This window comes from Pongo pygmaeus, chromosome 23, assembly GCF_028885625.2.
Source record: "Pongo pygmaeus isolate AG05252 chromosome 23, NHGRI_mPonPyg2-v2.0_pri, whole genome shotgun sequence".
Taxonomy (NCBI): Eukaryota; Metazoa; Chordata; class Mammalia; order Primates; family Hominidae; genus Pongo; species Pongo pygmaeus.
This window is the reverse complement of record NC_085931.1, coordinates 29,110,374-29,130,340: the sequence shown is the minus strand read 5'-3', so window position 1 is coordinate 29,130,340 and position 19,967 is coordinate 29,110,374. Positions and strand designations below refer to the sequence as shown.

The 19,967-nt window shown below is 47.2% G+C and overlaps 1 protein-coding gene across 1 annotated transcript; it reads left to right on the top strand.

Annotated features, from left to right (window-relative positions):
* Nucleotides 1-2,601: 2,601 nt before the first annotated feature.
* On the top strand, nucleotides 2,602-19,335 carry LOC134739257 (ubl carboxyl-terminal hydrolase 18-like; the record flags this gene model as incomplete). Its single annotated transcript, XM_063662771.1, has 10 exons — nucleotides 2,602-2,725; nucleotides 2,848-2,944; nucleotides 3,795-3,940; nucleotides 9,271-9,350; nucleotides 9,897-10,043; nucleotides 11,822-11,917; nucleotides 12,720-12,887; nucleotides 15,129-15,260; nucleotides 15,777-15,826; nucleotides 18,710-19,335. Coding segments are annotated over 10 exons (1,086 nt in total), but the record flags the coding sequence as incomplete, so codon positions are not given.
* Nucleotides 19,336-19,967: the final 632 nt, after the last annotated feature.

Here is a 19,967-nt window from a genome sequence, read left to right as displayed (position 1 = left end):
GTGGCGGGCGCCTGTAGTCCCAGCTACTCTGGAGGCTGAGGCAAGAGAATGGCGTGAACTCAGGAGGCGAAGCTTGCAGTGACCCGAGATCTCGCCACTGCACTCCAGCCTGGGTGACAGTGAGAATCTCCATCTCAAAAAAAAAAAAGAGAGAAAAAGATTTATTAATTTAATGCACTTGTATACTTGTATGCCTGTTTTCTTCAATTTGCTTAGGAAACACCCACAAGAGAGCTGGGACTGTGGCCCTGATTGTGGACATGAAATATATGGTTTCTTGCAAAAAATAGACACTGAATAATTATGATTTAGTTGAGCTAGAAATCCATTTGGTTTCTTCCATATGTTTCCAAAATTTTCATCCGGCCTTTTTTCATCCTGAGATCACATGACCTCAGGAGTTCGAGACCAGCCTGGCCAACATAGTAAAACCCCAACTCTACTAAAAATACAAAAATTAGCTGGGTGTGGTGGCACATGCTTGTAACCCTGCCTACTTGGGAGGCTGAGGCAGGAGAATCACTTGAACCTGGGAGGCGGAGGTTGCAGTGAGCCAAGATCGCGTGACTGCAACAGAGAAATTCTGTCTCAAAAGAAAAATATAACTTCATAAAAACGAAGTAGGGTGAAACAGAAAAGTTTGTCTAGATCTAGAACCATTAAAGGAATTGAATGTTTATTTTAAAATCTGTATCCCGGCCGAGTGCGGTGGCTCACGCCTGTAATCCCAGCACTTTGGGAGGCCGAGGTGGGCAGATCACAAGGTCAGGAGATCGAGACCATCCTGGCTAACACAGTGAAACCCCATCTCTACTAAAAATACAAAAAATTAGCCGGGCCTGGTGGCGGGTGCCTGTAATCCCAGCTACTCAGGAGGCTGAGGCAGGATAATGGCGTGAACCTGGGAGGCGGAGCTGACAGTGAGCCGAGATGGTGCCACTGCACACCAGCCTGGGCGACAGAGCAAGACTTCGTCTCAAAAAAAAAAAAAAAATCTGTATCCCATCCCCTCAAAAATCTCACAAAAAAACAAAACCAAAGAAAAGCACCTGGCCCAGATGATTTTATGGACAGCAAACATTAAAAAGAACATAAAGTTTTTATCTTCTACATAATTTTTAAAAATTATTTATTTATTTTTGACAGGAAGTCTCGCTTTGTAGCCCAGACTGGAGTGCAGTGGCGTGACCTCCACTCACTGCAACCTCCGCCTCCCAGGTTCAAGCGATTCTCCTGCCTCAGCCTCCAGAGTAGCTGGGATTACAGGTGCGCCCGGCTAATTTTTTGTATTTTTAGTAGCGATGGGGTTTCTCTGTGTTGTCCTGGCTGTTCTTGAACTCCCGACCTCAGGTAATCCACCTGCCTCGGCCTCCCAAAGTGCTAGTTTTACAAGCGTAAGCCACAGTGCCCAGCCCAGCCTACATAATCTTTCAGAAAAAGAAGCAAATGGAATTCTCCCCAACTCACTGTGAATTTAGTATAGGCTTAAAACCAAACCAGACATAAATAGTACAAGGAGACAAAAGTATAGACTAACTTCTTATGGACATATATGCAAAAATGCTAAATAAAATATTAGCAAATAATTCAGCAATGGATTAAACATGTATCACGACCAAGTTGGGGTTTTCCTAGGAGACTAAGATGGTATAATAAAAGAAAAAACTCTTAAAGTAGTACAAACTATCAAAGGAAAAAACCTGTATGATCATTGCAACGGGTTCATTTGCGACATAATACAATTTTTTTTTTTTTAAGTTTTTTGGCTGTAAGTTTATTCAATGCAAAATAATCCTCTCCAATTTTACTGAGGTGGCTGATGGCGTCCACGACCACATCTGCCTCTAAACTGGAATTCGGTTGCTGACCCAGCCCCAGCCTCAGCTTTCTTGTCGGCACCAGGGGGCACAGCACGCCCTCTGTAGGTATCTCTGTCGGCTTCCCCTTTTGTGAGTCTTGAAGGTCGCTCACCCTCCAGACCTTTAGACCGAGGCCTGCCAGTCCCTGGACGGCTGCGGCGTAGGGTGGCAGGCACAATCTCCAGGGGCAGATGAAGGTAATCACGGAGATACTGGATACCCTCATTGGTAAGGTACCAGTAGAAAAGTCTCCAGGCAAACTGTTCCTTCATGTAGTAGCCTCGGGACTACATGACATGAAGGCTGGGCACATTCTTTTTTTTTTTTTTTTTTTTTTTTTTGAGATGAGTCTCACTCTGTCGCCCAGACTGGAGTGCAGGGGCGCGATCTCGTCTCACTGCAACCTCCGCCCCCTGGGTTCAAGCAATTCTTCTGCCTCAGCCTCCCAAGGAGCTGGGATTACAGGCACCTGTCATGACACCCGGCTGATTTTTGGATTTTTTTTTTTTTTTTTTTGAGACGGAGGCTCGCTCTGTCGCCCAGGCTGGAGTGCAGTGGCGAGATCTTGGCTCACTACAAGCTCCACTTCCCAAGTTCACACCATTCTCCTGCCTCCTGAGTAGCTGAGACTACAGGCGCCCACCACCACGCCCAGCTAATTTTTTTTGCATTTTTAGTAGAGACGGGCTTTCACTGTGTTAGCCAGGATGGTCTCGATCTCCTGACCTCGTGATCTGCCCACCTTGGCCTCCCAAAGTGCTGGGATTACAGGCGCGAGCCACCGCGCCTGGCTGATTTTTGGATTTTTTTTGTAGAGACACGGTTTTACCATGTTGGCCAGGCTGGTCTTGAACTCTCGACCTCAGGTGATCCGCCCACCTCAGCCTCCCAAAGTACTGGAATTACAGGCGTGAGCCACCATGCCCAGCCTTGTCAACTTCTTTACCTAGGCCTTGCCTTCAGCTTTTTTTTTCTCTTCCCCTTATAGGCCTGGTTGGTTTACACAACATTGGACAGACCTGCTGCCTTAACTCCTTGATTCAGGTATTTGTAATGAATGTGGACTTCGCCAGGATATTGAAGAGGTAAGACTGTTCTTCAGGCTGATAAGCGTTTGTATTATTTCTTTTTTCTTTTTTTTGAGATGGAGTCTCGCTCTGTTGCCCAGGCTGGAGTGCAGTGGTGCGATCTTGGCTCACTGCAAGCTCTGCCTCCCGGGTTCAAGCGATTCTCCTGCTTCAGCCTCCCGAGTAGCTGGGACTAGCCCGCCACCATGCCTGGCTAATTTTTTTTGTATTTTTAATAGAGACGGGGTTTCACCATGTTAGCCAGGATGGTCTCGATCTCCTGACCTCGTGATCCGCCCACCTCAGCCTCCCAAAGTGCTGGGATTACAGGCGTGAGCCACTGCACCCAGCCTGTATTATTTCATTTTTAATATATTCCGTTATTCACAGTGACTTGGACTTTTTGAGACCTTCTCTCAAAAGCTGGCAGAGGAAAGACTGGCTTCTGCATATTCTGGCCTACACATTATTTCTAAAACTTCTTAGGTTGGTCTGGGGTGCGGCCCAGGTATCGGTACTTTTTTTTTTTTTTTTTTTTTTTTTTAAGATGAAGCCTCGCATGATTGCTGGGCAGGGTGCAGAGGGGCCAAGGCAGCAGTCGTGCTGATCCCCCTCTCTAGAGGGTCCCCTGTAGAGCAGATTCACTCATATGGTGCTGCTCAACCTTGACCACACATTGAAATAATCTGAGGAACTGAAAAATTCTGGTAACTGCCCGTGCCCCGCACCCCCTGACCCAGAATTCTGGTTTAATTTGTATGGGAGTGGCCTGGATATGAAGATTTGCAATTTCTCCCAAGTGATTCCAGTGTGCACCTAGCTTTGAGAACTACATGTAAGGAGGTTTCTGGCTGTTCTTGTGTGGCAGGATCACGGTGCCCAGGGGAGCTGATGAGCAGAGGAGAAGCGTCCCTTTCCAGATGCTTCTGCTGCTGGAGAAGATGCAGGACAGCCGGCAGAAAGCAGTGCGGCCCCTGGAGCTGGCCTACTGCCTGCAGAAGTACAATGTGCCCCGTAAGATACCCTCCCACTGGGCTCCTGGCTGCTGATCCAAAGGGGGTGGGAAGCTTAGAGAGAGAGTGAAGAGAGGAACTAATGGGCAGTGAAGCAACAAGAAGGAAGTTAGGTAGCCTGGACCCCTCAGATAATAGAGACATTTGCGTAAGAGGCACACATCTTTGGAGGTGCAGAATTGATATTATTTATGGACATTTACTTCCGTACCTACCCTTTTTCTGCCTCTCAGTAGAGTAAGTGAAGGCATCTCCTCCAAGCTTATTCCACCACAGTTAGGGAACTGCAGGAAAACAGAATAAAGGAATAAAAAAGAGAAAACGTGTTCTACAAAATAATTCACAAATAGGTTAGGTGTTGTTTTTTTTTAGATAGCTATATTGAGATGTGCATCACATACTGTAAAATTCATCCATTTAAAAACATACAATTCAAAGGTTTGTAGTGTATTCACAGAGTTATGCCTCCATCATCACAATCTAATTTCATAACATTTTCATCACCCCCAAAAGAAATCCCACACTTGCAGGTTTTCCCTTGTGTCTAATACATTGCTTTTCTCTTGCTGCTTTGAGAATTGTCTTTAACTTTTGAAATTGATGACGATGTGTCTTGATGTGGGTTGCTTTAGATCAGTCTTATTGGTGTCCTTTGGGCTTCCTGGATGTGGATTTCTATTTCCTTCCCTGGGTTGGGAAGTTTTCAGTCATTATAGGTATGTGTTGCTTACCAACAGAGATATGTTCTGAAAATGCATCAGAAGGTGAATTTGTCATTGTGTGGACATCATGGAGTGGACTTACACAAACTTAAATGGGACAGCCTACTACACAGCTAGGCTGCATGCTATGGCCACTATGGTAATGTGGTCTGCCATTGACTGAAATGTTGATCTCCAACTCGTGACTGTTATTTCTTTGGATAAGCTTTCTGTCTCTTCTCACTCTCCTCCTTCTGGGACTCTGATAATGCCTATTTTGGTCTGCTTGATGTCCCCTAACTCTCTTAAGATATCTTCACTCTTTTTCATTCTTTTTCATTTTTGCTCCTCTGAATGATTTCCAGTGACCTATCTTCTAGTTTGTTAATCCTTTCTTCTGCTTGATTTAGTCTGTTGAGCTTCCCTTTTGAGCTCTTATTTCAGTTATTGTATTCTTCAGCTCTATTATTTCTTTTGAACTTTTTCTGTCTCTTTGCTGAAATTCTTACTTTGTTCATGCATTGCTGTCCTAGACATGGTAAGCATCTTCATGATCATTATTTTGAATTGTCTGTAAGGTAAGTCACTTATCTTCATTTCACTGGGGGCATTTTCTGGAGATTTATCTTGTTCTTTTGCTTGGAACATATTTCTCTGTTCTTCATTGTTCTTGATTCTCTGTTATTTTCTGTACTTTAGTTAAGAAAAATACCTCTCCCAGGCCGGGCGCGGTGGCTCACGCCTGTAATCCCAGCACTTTGGGAGGCTGAGGCGGGCAGATCACGAGGTCAGGAGATGGAGACCATCCTGGCTAACATGGTGAAACCCCGTCTCTACTAAAAATACAAAAAATTAGCCGGGTGTGGTGGCGGGCGCCTGTAGTCCCAGCTACTCGGGAGGCTGAGGCGGGAGAATGGCGTGAACCCAGGAGGCGGAGCTTGCAGTGAGCCGAGATCGCACCACTGCACTCCAGCCTGGGCGACAGAGTGAGACTCCGTCTCAAAAAAAAAAAAAAAAGAAAAAAAGAAAAATACCTCTCCTAGTCTTGTCCCACTGGCCTTGTATAAGAGACGAACTTACCAATTAGCCCTGCCAGACACTTGGAGCGCCTCTTGACCCTTTGTGTTGTCCAAACTGTCATCTATGTTCTTAGCGGCCCTCAGGAGATTAGAGTGTGTCAAGTCCTGTCAGTGGCCCAGACAGGGGAAATAGAAACCAGCCCCTTGAGGTGCAGCTGGAGACGTTGGGGCATTAAATGTGTGTTCCAGTTTATTCTATCCTCAGGGAAAAGCTGGGAGCGTGAGTTTATCCGCCACTTGCTCTGCAAAATGCTGGACAGAGGATCTGTGGCAAGTGCCTGCACTTGTGTTTAAACTGCACACTCTTTCATGCATTGTTTTACTCTTTGTCACCCCCAGGGGCCTAGTGAATGCTGGCTGCTCTCTGCTTAGAGACAGACAGGTTAGTTGGAAGCTTGACGCTATCTGTCGAGCAAACCAATGGGAGCAGCTGTGGAGGTGCTCACTTGCCTGTTCAGGGTCTCAGAGGAGCAGTGGTTTCCTGGTCTGTCAGCTCCTAGATGCATGGAAACCCCAGGGCAGCAGCTGCACTGTGCAGACAAACTCCTTCTAGGGAGAAAGTGGGAGCCGGGCCTTTTTGCCTGTTCACGCTGCACTGGGCCTGGGGGGGATGTTCTTTGGTGTCTGTGCCCCTGTGGGACTCACAAATACAGAGCCTTGTCAGCTCCCAAAGCTCGGTGACTGAGGAGCTAGACCTTCATTTGAGAGGGGTAAATGTTGTGTACTCAATGTGTGAAGTTAGAGACCTGATTTATCGTAGAGCAGGGGGTGGGAGAAGGCATGGGAATTGCCCACAGGCCTGTCCTGACTCCTGGAAATCTATTGTTTACCTGCCTCATTGGCTCCAGGTGCAGGCCAGTTATTAATAGAAGCCCATCCCTCGGGCAACAGCTAGGAGAGCCCACAGACATATCCTTCCAGGGAGAAACTAGGAGCCTGGCATTTCTGCCGGTTTGCTCTGTGCTGAGCACAGGAGCACAGCTACTGGAAGTGATCACGTGCCCATTTAAAACTGCCTCTTTGCCCTCTGTGGTCGCAGAGGATTCATAACTGCTGACCCATGTCTGCTCCCAGAGCTAGGTGACCTAGCAGCCACTAGGGTTAGTGGGAACTGCAAAAGCTGGGGCTGCCTATGTGTGGTCCAAACCCTCCCCTCTCCAGGAGACAGCTGGGAGTAGGGATTCCTTCCTCACAGTAAGGTACTGTGTCTAGGGTGGGGCTTGTGGAGCGAGTGTGTCTCAGCTTTTCCAACCCATTGCGATGTGGGTATTCTCCCCATTGCCCCCAGTGCAGGCCTCTCTCAGCTAGTTTCTGGGTTTCTTTTTCAGAGGGAGTTGATCTGTGTGTAGATGAGAGTTTTACCGTGTGTCCATGGGAGAAGGGAGCACCAGGAGCCTCCTCCTCTACCATCTCGCTTATGTCACCCTCTGTGATTCTTTTTATACATAGTTGAATTTGATTCACTAATATTTTGTTGAGGAATTTTGCATTTATGTTCACAGGAGATACTGGTTTTTAGGTTTTTTTCTTACAATGTTTGTCTGGTTTTGGTGTTAGGATAATGCGTCAGAGAATGAGTTAGGAAGTATTCTCTCTGCTTTTGTCTTCTGGAAGAGGTTGTAGGGAATTGGTATAATTTTTCCCATAAATGTTTGGTAGAACCCATCGTTCACTAGTGAACCCACCTGGGTGTAACTGAGTACTCCCATTTTCTAAGAGATCGTTTCATTAGTTTTCTTATTATTTTCTTTTCACTTTTCCTCTTCCCATCCCTCACCCCTCACTGCGGCTGGCCTTGTTTCCTGTTTCCTGTTAGCCCTTTAGAAATGCAAATATCACCTTTCGCCTACCCCTCTCCAGACATTCCCTGCTGGGCAAAAGGAAGAATCCGTAAATGGAGGTAGGCTGATGGAGGTTTGATTGAGAACAGGGCAAGTTCTTCCAGCTGATCTTTCCTGAGACTTGGCAGTAGATTTGCAGCCCAAAGCATACCCACCAGGGAACTCTCCCTGCCAGGGGGTGGCTTCGAAACTTCCACCCTCTAGGGGTTTGTCTTTCACCCACTAGGAAGGCATGGAGAAAGCATGCCCACTTGGCCACTTTTATAATTTACTTCTGCCCAGAAAGGCGCCAACTCAGCTGCTGGGAACTTGATAACTGCCCGGTAGAAAACCGCCATTGCTCACTCCCCCCACCCCCACAACACACCTTATGAAAATGCCCCTCTCTCCTCCAAAGGAGAAATGGCACATTAAAAGGCAGGATGTGTCTTGCTCCTTCCCCCAGGCTGGCTTCAGAATAAATTCACGTTTGTATATAAAACCTTTTGTATCACATTTTTTTTTTGTATCAGAGTTAGTTGAACTCTACATGCGGTGAGCAGCTCATCAGCTTTTCGGCTGCATGGGTACTGTGTTCAGCTTTCCTTCCGTCCTCAGTCTGGAGAACCTCAATCAACCTAGCTCCAGATTTATGGATTCTTTCTTTTGCCAGCTCTAATCTGCTATTGACCTCCTCTAGTACATTTTTCATTTCAGTTACTGTTCTCCTCAACTCAAGAGTTTCTGCTTGGTTCTTTTTTTATAGTTTTTTCTTTATTGATACTTTTTATTTGGTGAGGCAGCATTTTTATAGTTTCTTTTACTTCCTTGACATGGTTTTCTTTATTTCTTTGAACATATTATAACAGCTAAAGTCTTTGTTTAGTAAGGCCAACATCTAGGGCTTCTCAGTGAAAGGTTCTACTGATTGCTGTTTTCCTGTGTGTGGCCATGCTTTTCTGTTTCATCGTATGTCTTGTCTCTTTTGTTGGAAAATGAACATTTTAGATAATGTAAGGTGGCAACACTGGACATCAGAGGTCCCCACAGCAGGGTTTGTTGTTGTTGCTGTTTTATTGTTACTGGGCAGTTCGTGATTCTGTATTCGCCTTCATTGCTTTCTTGCATGTGGCCTTGTGGTCAGCCAGAGGGGAGGGATCGGAGCCCTCTCAGGTCTTACTTGGGCATGCGCCTGGCCTTCTAGATCATCAGGAATGTATCAGTGCTTTTCAAAGTCCCTGTGGACATCTCATTCCCCAGGCTGAGTGCAGTGGTGACATCACAGCTCACCGTAGCCTCAACATCCTGGGCTCAAGTGATCCTCCTGCTTCAGCCTCCCGAGTAGCTCTGACTACAGGCATGCACCACTACCCTCAACTAATTTTTTAAATTTTTTATAGAGATAGAGTCTTGCTATGTTGCCCAGGCTGGTCTCAAACTCCTGAGTTCAAGCGATCCTCTCACCTTGGCCTCCCGAAGTGTTAAGATTATAGGCATGAGCCACTACACCTGGCACTGGAGCTTAAGTTTTAAGAGGCGTTCTCAAAAATCAATAGCAAACTTACCGTTCATTTATTGATCACTTCTTCTGTAGTGCCAACTTAGCCTTGCAGTGGGGTGGAGGGCTAGGAAGAGACAAAGTGATGAGTGTTCATGTGTGTCTAAGTACCAGGGCATGAGAAACAACTCTGAAGACCTCACTAATTGGCTGTTCCTTTTCTCTGTGGCCAGTGTTTGTCCAACATGATGCTGCTCAACTGTACCTCAAACTCTGGAACCTGATGAAGGACCAGATCACTGATGTGCACTTGGTAAGAACCTAGAACAAGAGCACTCGGAAGCTTAAGATGCTGCTCATTTCCCTCATTCAGCTGTTGTTCCTGTAGTGTGCAGAGAAATAAAAGAGTTAATCCCCTGTGATCCCAGCACTTTGGGAGGCCGAGGCGGGCAGATCACGAGGTCAGGAGATCGAGACCATCCTGGCTAACACGGTGAAACCCCGTCTCTACTAAAAATACAAAAAAATTAGCTGGGCGTGGTGGTGGGCGCCTGTAGTCCCAGCTACTCGGGAGGCTGAGGCAGGAGAATGGCGTGAAGCCGGGAGGCGGAGCTTGCAGTGAGCTGAGATCTTGCCACTGCACTCCAGCCTGGGCGACAGAGCAAGACTCCATCTCAAAAAAAAAAAAAAAAAAAAAAGAATCCACATAAAACACTTATCACAGTCTCATAATATTGTTACTGGTATTATTTTGCACCTTTGTGAGGAGCTTCTGTCTCTTGGCTTCACCTTCTGGCAGTTGGCCTGACCTGGCTTATGGTGGTGTTCCCATCTCACCTCTCTGCTCCCCCTCTTGCAGGTGGAGAGGCTGCAGGCCCTGTATATGATCCGGATGAAGGACTCCTTGATTTGCCTTGACTGTGCCATGGAGAGTAGCAGAAACAGCAGCATGCTCACCCTCCCACTTTCTCTTTTTGATGTGGACTCAAAGCCCCTGAAGACACTGGTAAGGGGATTCTCTTGGTATTTGCTGCCCCTGTATGTGTTAGTCCATTTTCTGTTGTTATAACTCAATATCTGAGACCAGGTAATTTATTTCTTACAGTTCTGGAGGCTGGGAAGTCAAGGTTGAGGGGCCGCTCCTGGTGAGGGCCTGCTTGCTGGTGGGGACTCTCAGAGTCCTGAGGCGAGGCAGTGCAGGGCATCACATGGCGAGGGGGCTGACCGTGCTAATGTGCCAGCTCAATTCTCTTTTCCTCTTCGTATGAAGCCACCAGTCCCACTCCCAGGATAACCCATTAACCCATTAACCCATTAATCTATGAGTGGATTAATTCATTTATGAGGGCTGTGCCCTCATGATGCAATAACTCCCCCCACCCCCACCACACCTTTTTTTTTTGGAGACAGAGTCTTCCTCTGTCGCTCAGGCTGAAGTGCAGTGGCGCAAACTCAGCTCACTGCAACCTCCGCCTCTGGTGTTAAGCGATTCTCCTGCCTCAGCCTCCCAAGTAGCTGGGATTACAGGTGCCCACCACCATGCCCAGCTAATTTCTGTATTTTTAGTAGAGATGGGGTTTCACAACGTTGGCCAGGCTGGTCTGAAACTCCTGACTTCAAGTGATCCACCTGCCTCAGCCTCCCTGGGATTACAGGCATGAGCCACCTTGCCCTCCTCAATTATCTCTCAAAGTCCCTGCCTTTCCATACAGCCACATTGGGAATTCAGTTTTAACCCGGGTTTTGGGGAGGACAAACCCTCAAAGCATCGCACCACACAGCACAGTGTGGCCAATTCCCCCTCCCCTCTTTGATCTATCTCTGGCTTCGGAAAAGTCACTTATTTTCATGGCTCTGGCCAATTTCTCCTTTGTTTCGGCAAAAATGTTTTCCCTCCTACCTCCCTTCCCTCATCCTGCTCCCTTAATAGGAGCCCCCTCCTGTTTTGTTCCTCCCGTCAGTAGGTGCCCTTTGAGATCCTGCCAGGTGGACCACACCAGGCCAGGCATTAAGGGGGATATGAGGAGAACCAGGAGAAAAGCTGAAACCCTCAGCTGCAAAGTGTGGGGAGGCTGTACCTGATACAGTTCGGGTCTGTGTCCCTGCCCGAAAATCTCCTGTTGAGTTGTAATCCCCAGTGTTGGAGGTAAAGCCTGGTAGAAGGAGATTGGATCATGCGGGAGGGTTTCTCGTGAATGGTTTGGCACCATCCCCCGTGGTACTGTCTTTGTGACAGTGAGTTCTCATGAGATCTGGTTGTTTAAAAGTGTGGAGCCGGGCTGGGTGTGGTGACTCACGCCCATAATCCCAGCACTTTGGGAGGCTGAGGTGGGCGGATCACCTGAGGTCAGGAGTTTGAGACCAGCCTGGCCAACATGGTAAAACCCTGTCTCTACTAAAAACATAAAAAATTAGCTGGGTGTGGTGGCACAGCCTATAGTCCCAGCTACTTAGGAGGCTGAGGCAGGAGAATCGCTTGACCCCGGGAGGCGGAGGTTGCGGTGAGCCGAGATCGCGCCCCTGCACTCCAGCTCCCAACTTGGTCTCTCGCACCTACTCCTCCCAGGTAAGACACCTGCTCCTGCTTGGCCTTCCGCCATGATTGGGAGCTTCCTGCTGCCATGCTTCCGGTCAGCCTGCAGAACCATGAGCCAATCAAATTTCTTTTCTTATAAATTACCCAGTCTCAGCTATTGTCTCACAGCAGTGTGAGAACAGATGAATATAGTACTCAAGGTGGGAAATACCAACGCTGCTTTTTCCCTGTTCTCTTGGGTGGGACAGGAGGACGCCCTGCATTGCTTCTTCCAGCCCAGGGAGTTATCAAGAAAAAGCAAGTGCTTCTGTGAGAACTGTGGGAAGAAGACCCATAGGAAACAGGTACTCATTCCCTAAATCCCTCGGTGCATATGGGGGATTTGTTCCAGGACCCCTGCTTTTACCAAAATACACACACACTCAAGTCACACCCAGTCGGCCCTGTGGAACCCACGTATAGGAAAAGTCAGTCCCTCATGTATGCGATTGTGCATCTGGGATACTGTATTTTTGATGAGCATTTGGTTGCAGATGTGGAACTCGTGCCTATGGGGGAGGGCAGACTGTATTTATTTACAACAATTTGTGTATAAGTGGACCCACACAGTCCAAACCCGTGCTGTTCAGGGGTCATCTGTCCTTCACTAGTCTGGGGTTGCCCCCTGTGGATTTCCTGATAGAATCATCAGAGGCCCCCGAGGACACCCGGCAGTGGGTGAGAAAGGGAATCTGGGTCTGGCTAGTATCTGGGACGCTGGGGTTCTGATATCCAGAGCCATGGATGTGGCTTCTCATGGTCGCATCACTGAGAGGGCCTGCAGGAGGGGGCCTGAGAGCAGCCAGCAGGGCGTTTCCCTCGGGGCAAGACCAGCTCCCTGGAGCAGACGCGGTGGCTCCCTGGGTCCTGGTACCTGTGCAGAGCCCCGTGCCCTTGTGCCTGTTGTGGGGGGCCACACGGTGGTCGAATAGCCAAGTTTTGCATTATTCTCAGAGGAGCTCAGCAGATTCAGTGAACAGGTGCCTTGAACTCCGTGATGTCACCCTGCTCCCCTCTTTTTGGGAAGAACACGTTGCTAGCCCTGACATTTCTCTGACTCTCTCATTCCAAGTGGACTTTATCTCCAGAGCGATTTTGTTTTTTCAGGTCTTGAAGCTGACCCATTTTCCCCAGACCCTGACAATCCACCTCATGCGATTCTCCATCAGGAATTCACAGACGAGAAAGATCTGCCACTCCCTGTACTTCCCCCAGAGCTTGGATTTCAGTCAGGTCCTTCCAACGAAGCAAGAGTCTTGTGATGCTGAGGAGCAGGTGGGATGATCCCGACCTCCTTGCCATCCTGCTTCTCCCCAGATGCCACGTCCTTTCCGTTTTCCCTTCCTTCACTCCCAGTCTGCTAGGAGCCACCTGTTCCTCAGAGACTGTCCCCAGCCTCAAAAGACTTTCTTCTTTCTGAATATTGGATTTGTGTTCATATGCCTCACAGCACTGAGGGACAGAATCCAGAATTCAGTAGGCTCCTTTGGAAGTAACGTGGAATACATAGAAATGCATAGGCAAACATGTCATTGTGGGTTCTTAGTACCAACCAAACTTTCTTCTTCAGATGGCGTGTGCCCACTTTGAGAATAATCATAAAGTAGCCAGTTGACTGGACCACATTTAATCAGAGTAAAGTTTAATTTACTTGTCCTGAGATAATAACTCATTGAGAGATTCTGAGAAAAAAAGAGACACAAGGCCAGGTGATGTGGCTCATGCCTGTGATCCCATACCTCGAAAGGCTGAGGCAGGAGGATTGCTTGAGCCCAGGAGTTCGAGACCAGCTTCGGCAACATAATGAGACCCCCGTCTCTCAAAAAAAAAAAAAAAAAAAAGAAAAGAAAAAAATTGGCTGGGTGTGGTAGCACAAACCTTTATTCCCAGCTACTTGGGAGGCTGAGTGGGAGGATCACTTGAGCCCAGGAGTTTGAGGCTGCAGTGAGCTATGATCTATCATTGTACTCCAGCCTGGGTGACAGCGCAAGACACTGTCTCTAAAAACAAAACAAGAAAAACTAAAAAAAAAAAAAAAAAAAAAAAAAAAAGACAAATATCTTTTTTCCATAGATTTGAAATGCTACATAGCAAATTTTGTATTCCCATATGTACAGGTCTATTTTTGGAGTGTCTCTTCTGTTTTATTGGTCTGTTTGGCTATTTATGCCAAATAATAATTAGAAAATTAAGGCCTGATAATACGTTACAATAGCTCCTATTATATGATTTCTTTAGCTACTTAGGCCGTATACATTTCATAGGATTCTCTTTTTCTTTCCTTCTAGTTCTTTTTATTTCTACCTGCAGATTCTGCCCGATGAAGTATATTTAAAATTGTTTTTCACTTAAAAAAGACTTTTTTGGCTGGATGCAGTGGGTCACGCCTGTAATCCCAGCTCTTTGGGAGGCCAAGAGGATTGCTGGAGTCCAGGAGTCGAGCCCAGCTGGACCACAAAGCAAGACTCAACCTTTGCAACAACAACAACAAAGACTTTGTTATGGAACATTACAAATAGATACCAAAGTGTGTAGTGAAGGAAGAGTTAGACAGTGAATCCTCGGCTATAACAGTTACCAAAACTCATGGCAGGTCTTGCTTTTCCTATAACCCACCCTCTTGTTTCACCCAACCCTGTACTGGATTTTTTTGAAGCAAATCATACTATTTCATTTATAAACACTTCATTATGTATCCCTAAAGAATAAAAGCACTCAAAAGATAATCATCTCCATCTTGCAATTCCTTAATAGCATCAAATATCTGGTCAACGTTCAGACTTCCTGACTGTTGTATAATCTATGTGTTTTGTTTGACGCTAGATCCAAACAACGCCTACACTTGCATTTGGTTAAGTTTCTTTCTTAAGTTCCTTTTAGATTTCCGCTCATTTTCTTTTCCTTGCAGTTGATTTGGTTGAATATTTTTTTCAAATGCCAGCACTGGCTGGTTGGTATCATTTAACATGTTCCTGTAACCTTTTTATTTCTTGTAAACTAATATTTAGATACAGATATTGCCCTGCATTTTGTAAAGTTCTGCACAAAGTCTGCAAATGGAAATAGGGATAATTTCAGCCTCCACTGGGGGTGACTCAGCTTTACGTGTGCCGCCCTTGCCCTCTGTCTCCCCTCCCTCTACAAAAGACTTTTTTGGCTGGGTATAGTGGCTCAGGTTAGGGTCATTCCTGAGCTTGTGGAGAAACAGAACTGTGTTCTGATGATCCCCACCCCTCCCAGGGGGAAGTTCCAATCTTGCCTTGGCTTTAGGGGCCTCTCTCGTGACCTCCTGCCTTCCATCTCTTGTGTGCTCTGCCTGTCAAGCTGCTGAGCCTTCGCAGTACAGGATCCACACTCAGGAAAGCCCCTCCTGGAGGGTGCCCACTGGCCGTGGGTCGGGACTGTTTTCTAATATTCTAAAGTCCCAGAGTCGGACCTAGGGTGGGCAGGTATAAGTGTGTGAGGCAGTCGTGTTTGTGGTGGTGGGTGAACTGTCTCGTGCCTGTTTCTTTCCAGCCTGGAGGGCAGTTTGAGCTTTTTGCTGTGATTGCGCACGTGGGAATGGCAGACTCCGGTCATTACTGTGTCTACATCCGGAATGCTGTGGATGGAAAATGGTTCTGCTTCAATGACTCCAATATTTGCTTGGTAAGAAACATCGTCCACAATTGCCTCCTGCCCTGGATTGGCCACCTCTAGCAAATGCTGGGCTCAGGGCTGCATGGGTCTCCGAGATCAAGACACACTGTGGTCCTGCTGTCTGGGTGTGAGGCCTTTGATGAGGGTTCAAGCCTTTTTCGGTCTGAAGTCCCCATGTGGTTTGCACCTCTGTAAGGGTTCAATTCACTTCCCTCCACTTCTAAGTTTTTGGTGCTCTAGGCTCATGCTCTGCAGCTTTCTGCTTTGTGGGAAATGTCTAGAGAGCAAGGAGAGTTAGAAATATGTAAGTTAGGCCTCTGGGATAAGCATGACCAAGTTTAAACACAGGGACAAGGGCGCTAAAAATACTTCATTGCACAAGACATCCTCCTGCTGTTGCTCCAGGCTCTTGGGAGTTGCTAGGGGTGGGCTTGTCTGGAGGATGAGGGGCACACCATAGCATCCTGTCCTCTGTGGGTGCTTGTGTCAGCTGGCTGCTTGACCTCATTTGTTTCTGGCTTCCAGGTGTCCTGGGAAGACATCCAGTGTACCTATGGAAATCCTAACTACCACTGGTAAGAAACGGATTTGGGTAATGGGAGTCTGATGAGCTCACATAGGGTCCTTGGAGCTGCAGGAAATGCCCGTGGATTCCCCTGTTACTAACATGCTGATGGCTGGCTCACTGTCCGCCTCATCTCCAGCACTCACCCCACCACCCCATGCTTGCCTCACACGTCACACTCCAGGAATATTAAAGTACAGGTAGCTGCCAATCAGCCGTGCCCTCCATCTCCCGTTTGCTGTGCACATGCAGTTCCCGGCCGTATTGTCCTCCTCGTTTACCATCTAGGCCAACTCCCCACTCATGTTTTCATACTCATGGCCTTTTCCTATCCTGTGAAGCCTTTGCTGATTCACCCAGATTCGTAGGGGCTTCTTGTATGGTTTTCTTTCTTTTTTTTTTTTTTTTTTTTTTGACGGAGTCTCGCTCTGTTGCCGGGCTGGAGTGCAGTGGCACAATCTTCGCTCACTGCAACCTCCGCCTCCCAGGTTCAAGCGATTCTCCTGACTCAGCCTCCTGAGTAGCTGGGACTACAGGTGTGTGCCATCAGGCCCAGCTAATTGTTTTTTGTATTTTTAGTAGAGACAGTGTTTCGCCACGTTGGCCAGGATGGTCTCAGTCTCTTGACCTCATGATCTGCCTGCCTCAGCCTCCCAAAGTGCTGGGATTACAGGCATGAGCCACCACACCCGGCCTTCTTATATGCTTTTATTGCATTTGAGCATACCTCTTTTACAGCAAAGATCTTTTTTTTTTTAATTTTATTTTTAGAGATGGAGTCTTGCTTTGTTGTCCAGGCTGGAGCACTGTGGTGTGATCATAGCTCACTGCAGCCTTGAACTCCTGGGCACAGGTGATCCTCCCACCTCAGCCTCCTGAATAGCTGGGACTACAGGCATGCACCACCATCCCTGGCATATTTTAAAAAAATGTTTGTAGAGATGAGGTCTCGCTGTGTTGCCAGGCTTGTCTCAAACTACTAGGCTCAAGCCATCCATCCATTTCAGCCTCCCAAAGTGCTTGGATTATAGGCATGAACACCGCGCCTGGCCATCACACTGTTTTTTTTTTTTTTTTTTGAGATGGATTCTTGCTCTGTCACCCAGGCTGGAGTGCAGTAGTGGGATCCCAGCTCATTGCAAGCTCCGCCTCGTGGGTTCACGCCATTCTCCTGCCTCAGCCTCCCGAGTAGCTGGGACTACAAGCGCCTGCCACCACTCCTGGCTAATTTTTTTATATTTTTAGTAGAGACGGGGTTTCACCGTGTTAACCAGGATGGTCTCGATCTCCTGACCTCGTAATCCGCCCACCTCGGCCTCCCAAAGTGCTGGGATTACAGGTGTGAGCCAATAAATATTTTTATAATCATTAACTACCGAGGAGAAGCTGGAGAGAAAAAAGGTGGATGAAGTTAAAGCAGAGAGACTTTGTAAATTTCTTGGCTGAGCTTTGAGACTGTATATCAGAGATGCTATTTGAGGTGATTTTCAGCTACAGAGATAGGCCTGGTCATTTGACAAATAACGGATTAGGTGAAGCTTGCGTTTGAAATCCTCCTCCTACTTTGCATCTTTCTCTCTCGTTTATTCTGAGCATCCATCTTAGACACCCAATCTTTGTCACTTTGTGGTTGTCATTGATTTCCCTGTTATTGAGATTAGAGATTGGCAGACTTTCTCTGTAAAGGGCTGGAGAGAAAGTACTTCAGACTTTGTGGTCTGTACAGTGTCTGTTATAACCACTTAACTCTGCCCTATAGAGCAAAAGCAGCCGTAGACAGTACATGAGCAGATGAGCATGGCTGGGGTCCAATTACATTTACTTGCAAAAAGAGGCTTGGAGACTGGGTGTGATCTCACACCTTTAATCCCAGCACTTTGGGAGGCCGAGGCAGGAGGATCACTTTAAGCCAGGAGTTCAAGACCAGCCTGGGCAACAAAGCAAGACTCCATCTCTACAAAAAATTAAAAATTATTATAGCTAGGCATGGTGGTACACACCCGTAGTCCTAGCTACTCAGGAAGCTAAAACTGAGGCAGGAGGGTCAGTTGAGCCCAGGAGCACGAGGCTGTGGTGAGCTATTATTGTGCCACTGCGCTCCAGCCTGGTGACAGAGCAAGAACCGGTCTCATCAAAAAATAAACAAAAGGCTGGGCATGGTGGCTCACGCCTGTAATCCCTGCACTTTGGGAGACTGAGGCGGGCAGATCGTGAGGTCAGGAGATTGAGACCATCCTGGCTAACACGGTGAAACCCTGTCTCTACTAAAAATACAAAAAGCTGGGCGTGGTGGTGGGCACCTGTAGTCCTAGCTACTTGGGAGGCTGAGGAGGGAGAATCGTTTGAACCTGGGAGGCAGAGGTTGCAGTGAGCCAAGATTGTGCCACTGCACTCTAGCCTGGGCTACAGGGCAAGACTCCATTTAAAACAAACAAACAAAACATAATGCATATTCTCTCTTATAAATGGGAGCTAAACATGGGGACTCATTGACTTAAAGATGGCAACAACTGGGAACTGCTGGATGGGGAGGGAGAGGAGGGGTGAAAGACTAACTGTTGGGGAGTATGCTCATATCCACATGACAAACCTGCACATGTGCTCAGCTGAATCTAAAAAGTTGAAAGTAGATTTAAAAAACCCCAAGAGGGCTGGATTTGGCTTGTGTGCCCATAGCTTGTTAACCTCCGCTTTAGATATTAACTAATAGAAACGTAGTGCTTATCTTCCCAGGCCACACCTATTTTGTTCCTCTCCGAGGTGATGGATAGATGAAGGCTTAATCCAGCTACCTGGAAGTTTGCTGACGCTTGTCCTGTCATGGATTAATGAAGCATTGTTTTCTGATGAAGATTTCATGCCGCTGTGCTGATGTGTCTTTTCTTCTCTCTAGGCAGGAAACTGCATATCTTCTGGTTTACATGAAGATGGAGTGCTAATGGGTATGCCCAAAACCTTCAGAGATTGACATGCTGTCATTTTCCATTTCCGTTCCTGGATCTACAGAGTCTTCTAAGAGATTTTGCAATGAGGAGAAGCATTGTTTTCAAACTATATAACTGAGCCTTATTTATAATTAGGGATATTATCAAAATATTTAACAATGAGGCCCCTCAGATCCTGATCAGTCAGAATGGATGCTTTCACCAGCGGACCCGGCCATGTGGCTGCTCGGTCCTGGGTGCTCGCTGCTGTGCAAGACATTAGCCCTTTAGTTATGAGCCTGTGCGAACTTCAGGGGTTCCCAGTGGGGAGAGCAGTGGCAGTGGGAGGCATCTGGGGGCCAAAGGTCAGTGGCAGGGGGTATTTCAGTATTTTACAACTGCTGTGACCAGACTTGTATACTGGCTGAATATCAGTGCTGTTTGTAATTTTTCACTTTGAGAACCAACATTAATTCCATATAAATCAAGTGTTTTGTAACTGCTATTCATTTATTCGGCAAATATTTATTGATCATCTCTTCTCCATAAGATACTGTGATAAACACAATCATGAATAAAGTTATTTTCCACAAAAGGACTTTGCCGTTTTAATGGGGGGCAGTAGGGCTTGTGCTACAGGAATTCAAGGGCAAGGGAAGTCACTTCTGTTGTGGGGACCTGGGAGGAGCCTCCAGGCTGGAAAGGGTTAAGGTGGAGGTCTCCGATAGGGGCAGCGTATGCAGTGGACTGGCCGCAAAAGGCCGTGCTCAGCATTCAGACAGCATCACACACTCAGCTTTTCTCTACCAGGGAGGCGGGTGGGGAAGGATAGCGATGGGAAGTCAGGTGGAGCTCAGAATGTGGAGGGGATCCAGTGAGGCTTGGAAGTTTGCACCTGATCTGGTGGGTGGTGAGGAGCACTCAGCTGTGTTCTGCTTACACTGATCTGCTGCTGGGGTTAGAGACAAACGTGGTGGGAATGGAAAGTCACGCACAGTCACTAGCGCCTCTGGGGGGAGAATGGATGTGGCTGGTAAGAGAACAGGGGTCCAGGGAGAGTCTGGCACCAACATGGGAGGGGAGCCGGTGGGTGTGAGCACCCCCGCTTTACAGATGAAGTGATGGAGACATTCAGATGTTCAACCCCTTGTTCAAGATTCCATACTTGATAAATGGCAGATCAAACTCCCAACATAAAATGTGGGTCATTTCTTTATTATTTTATTT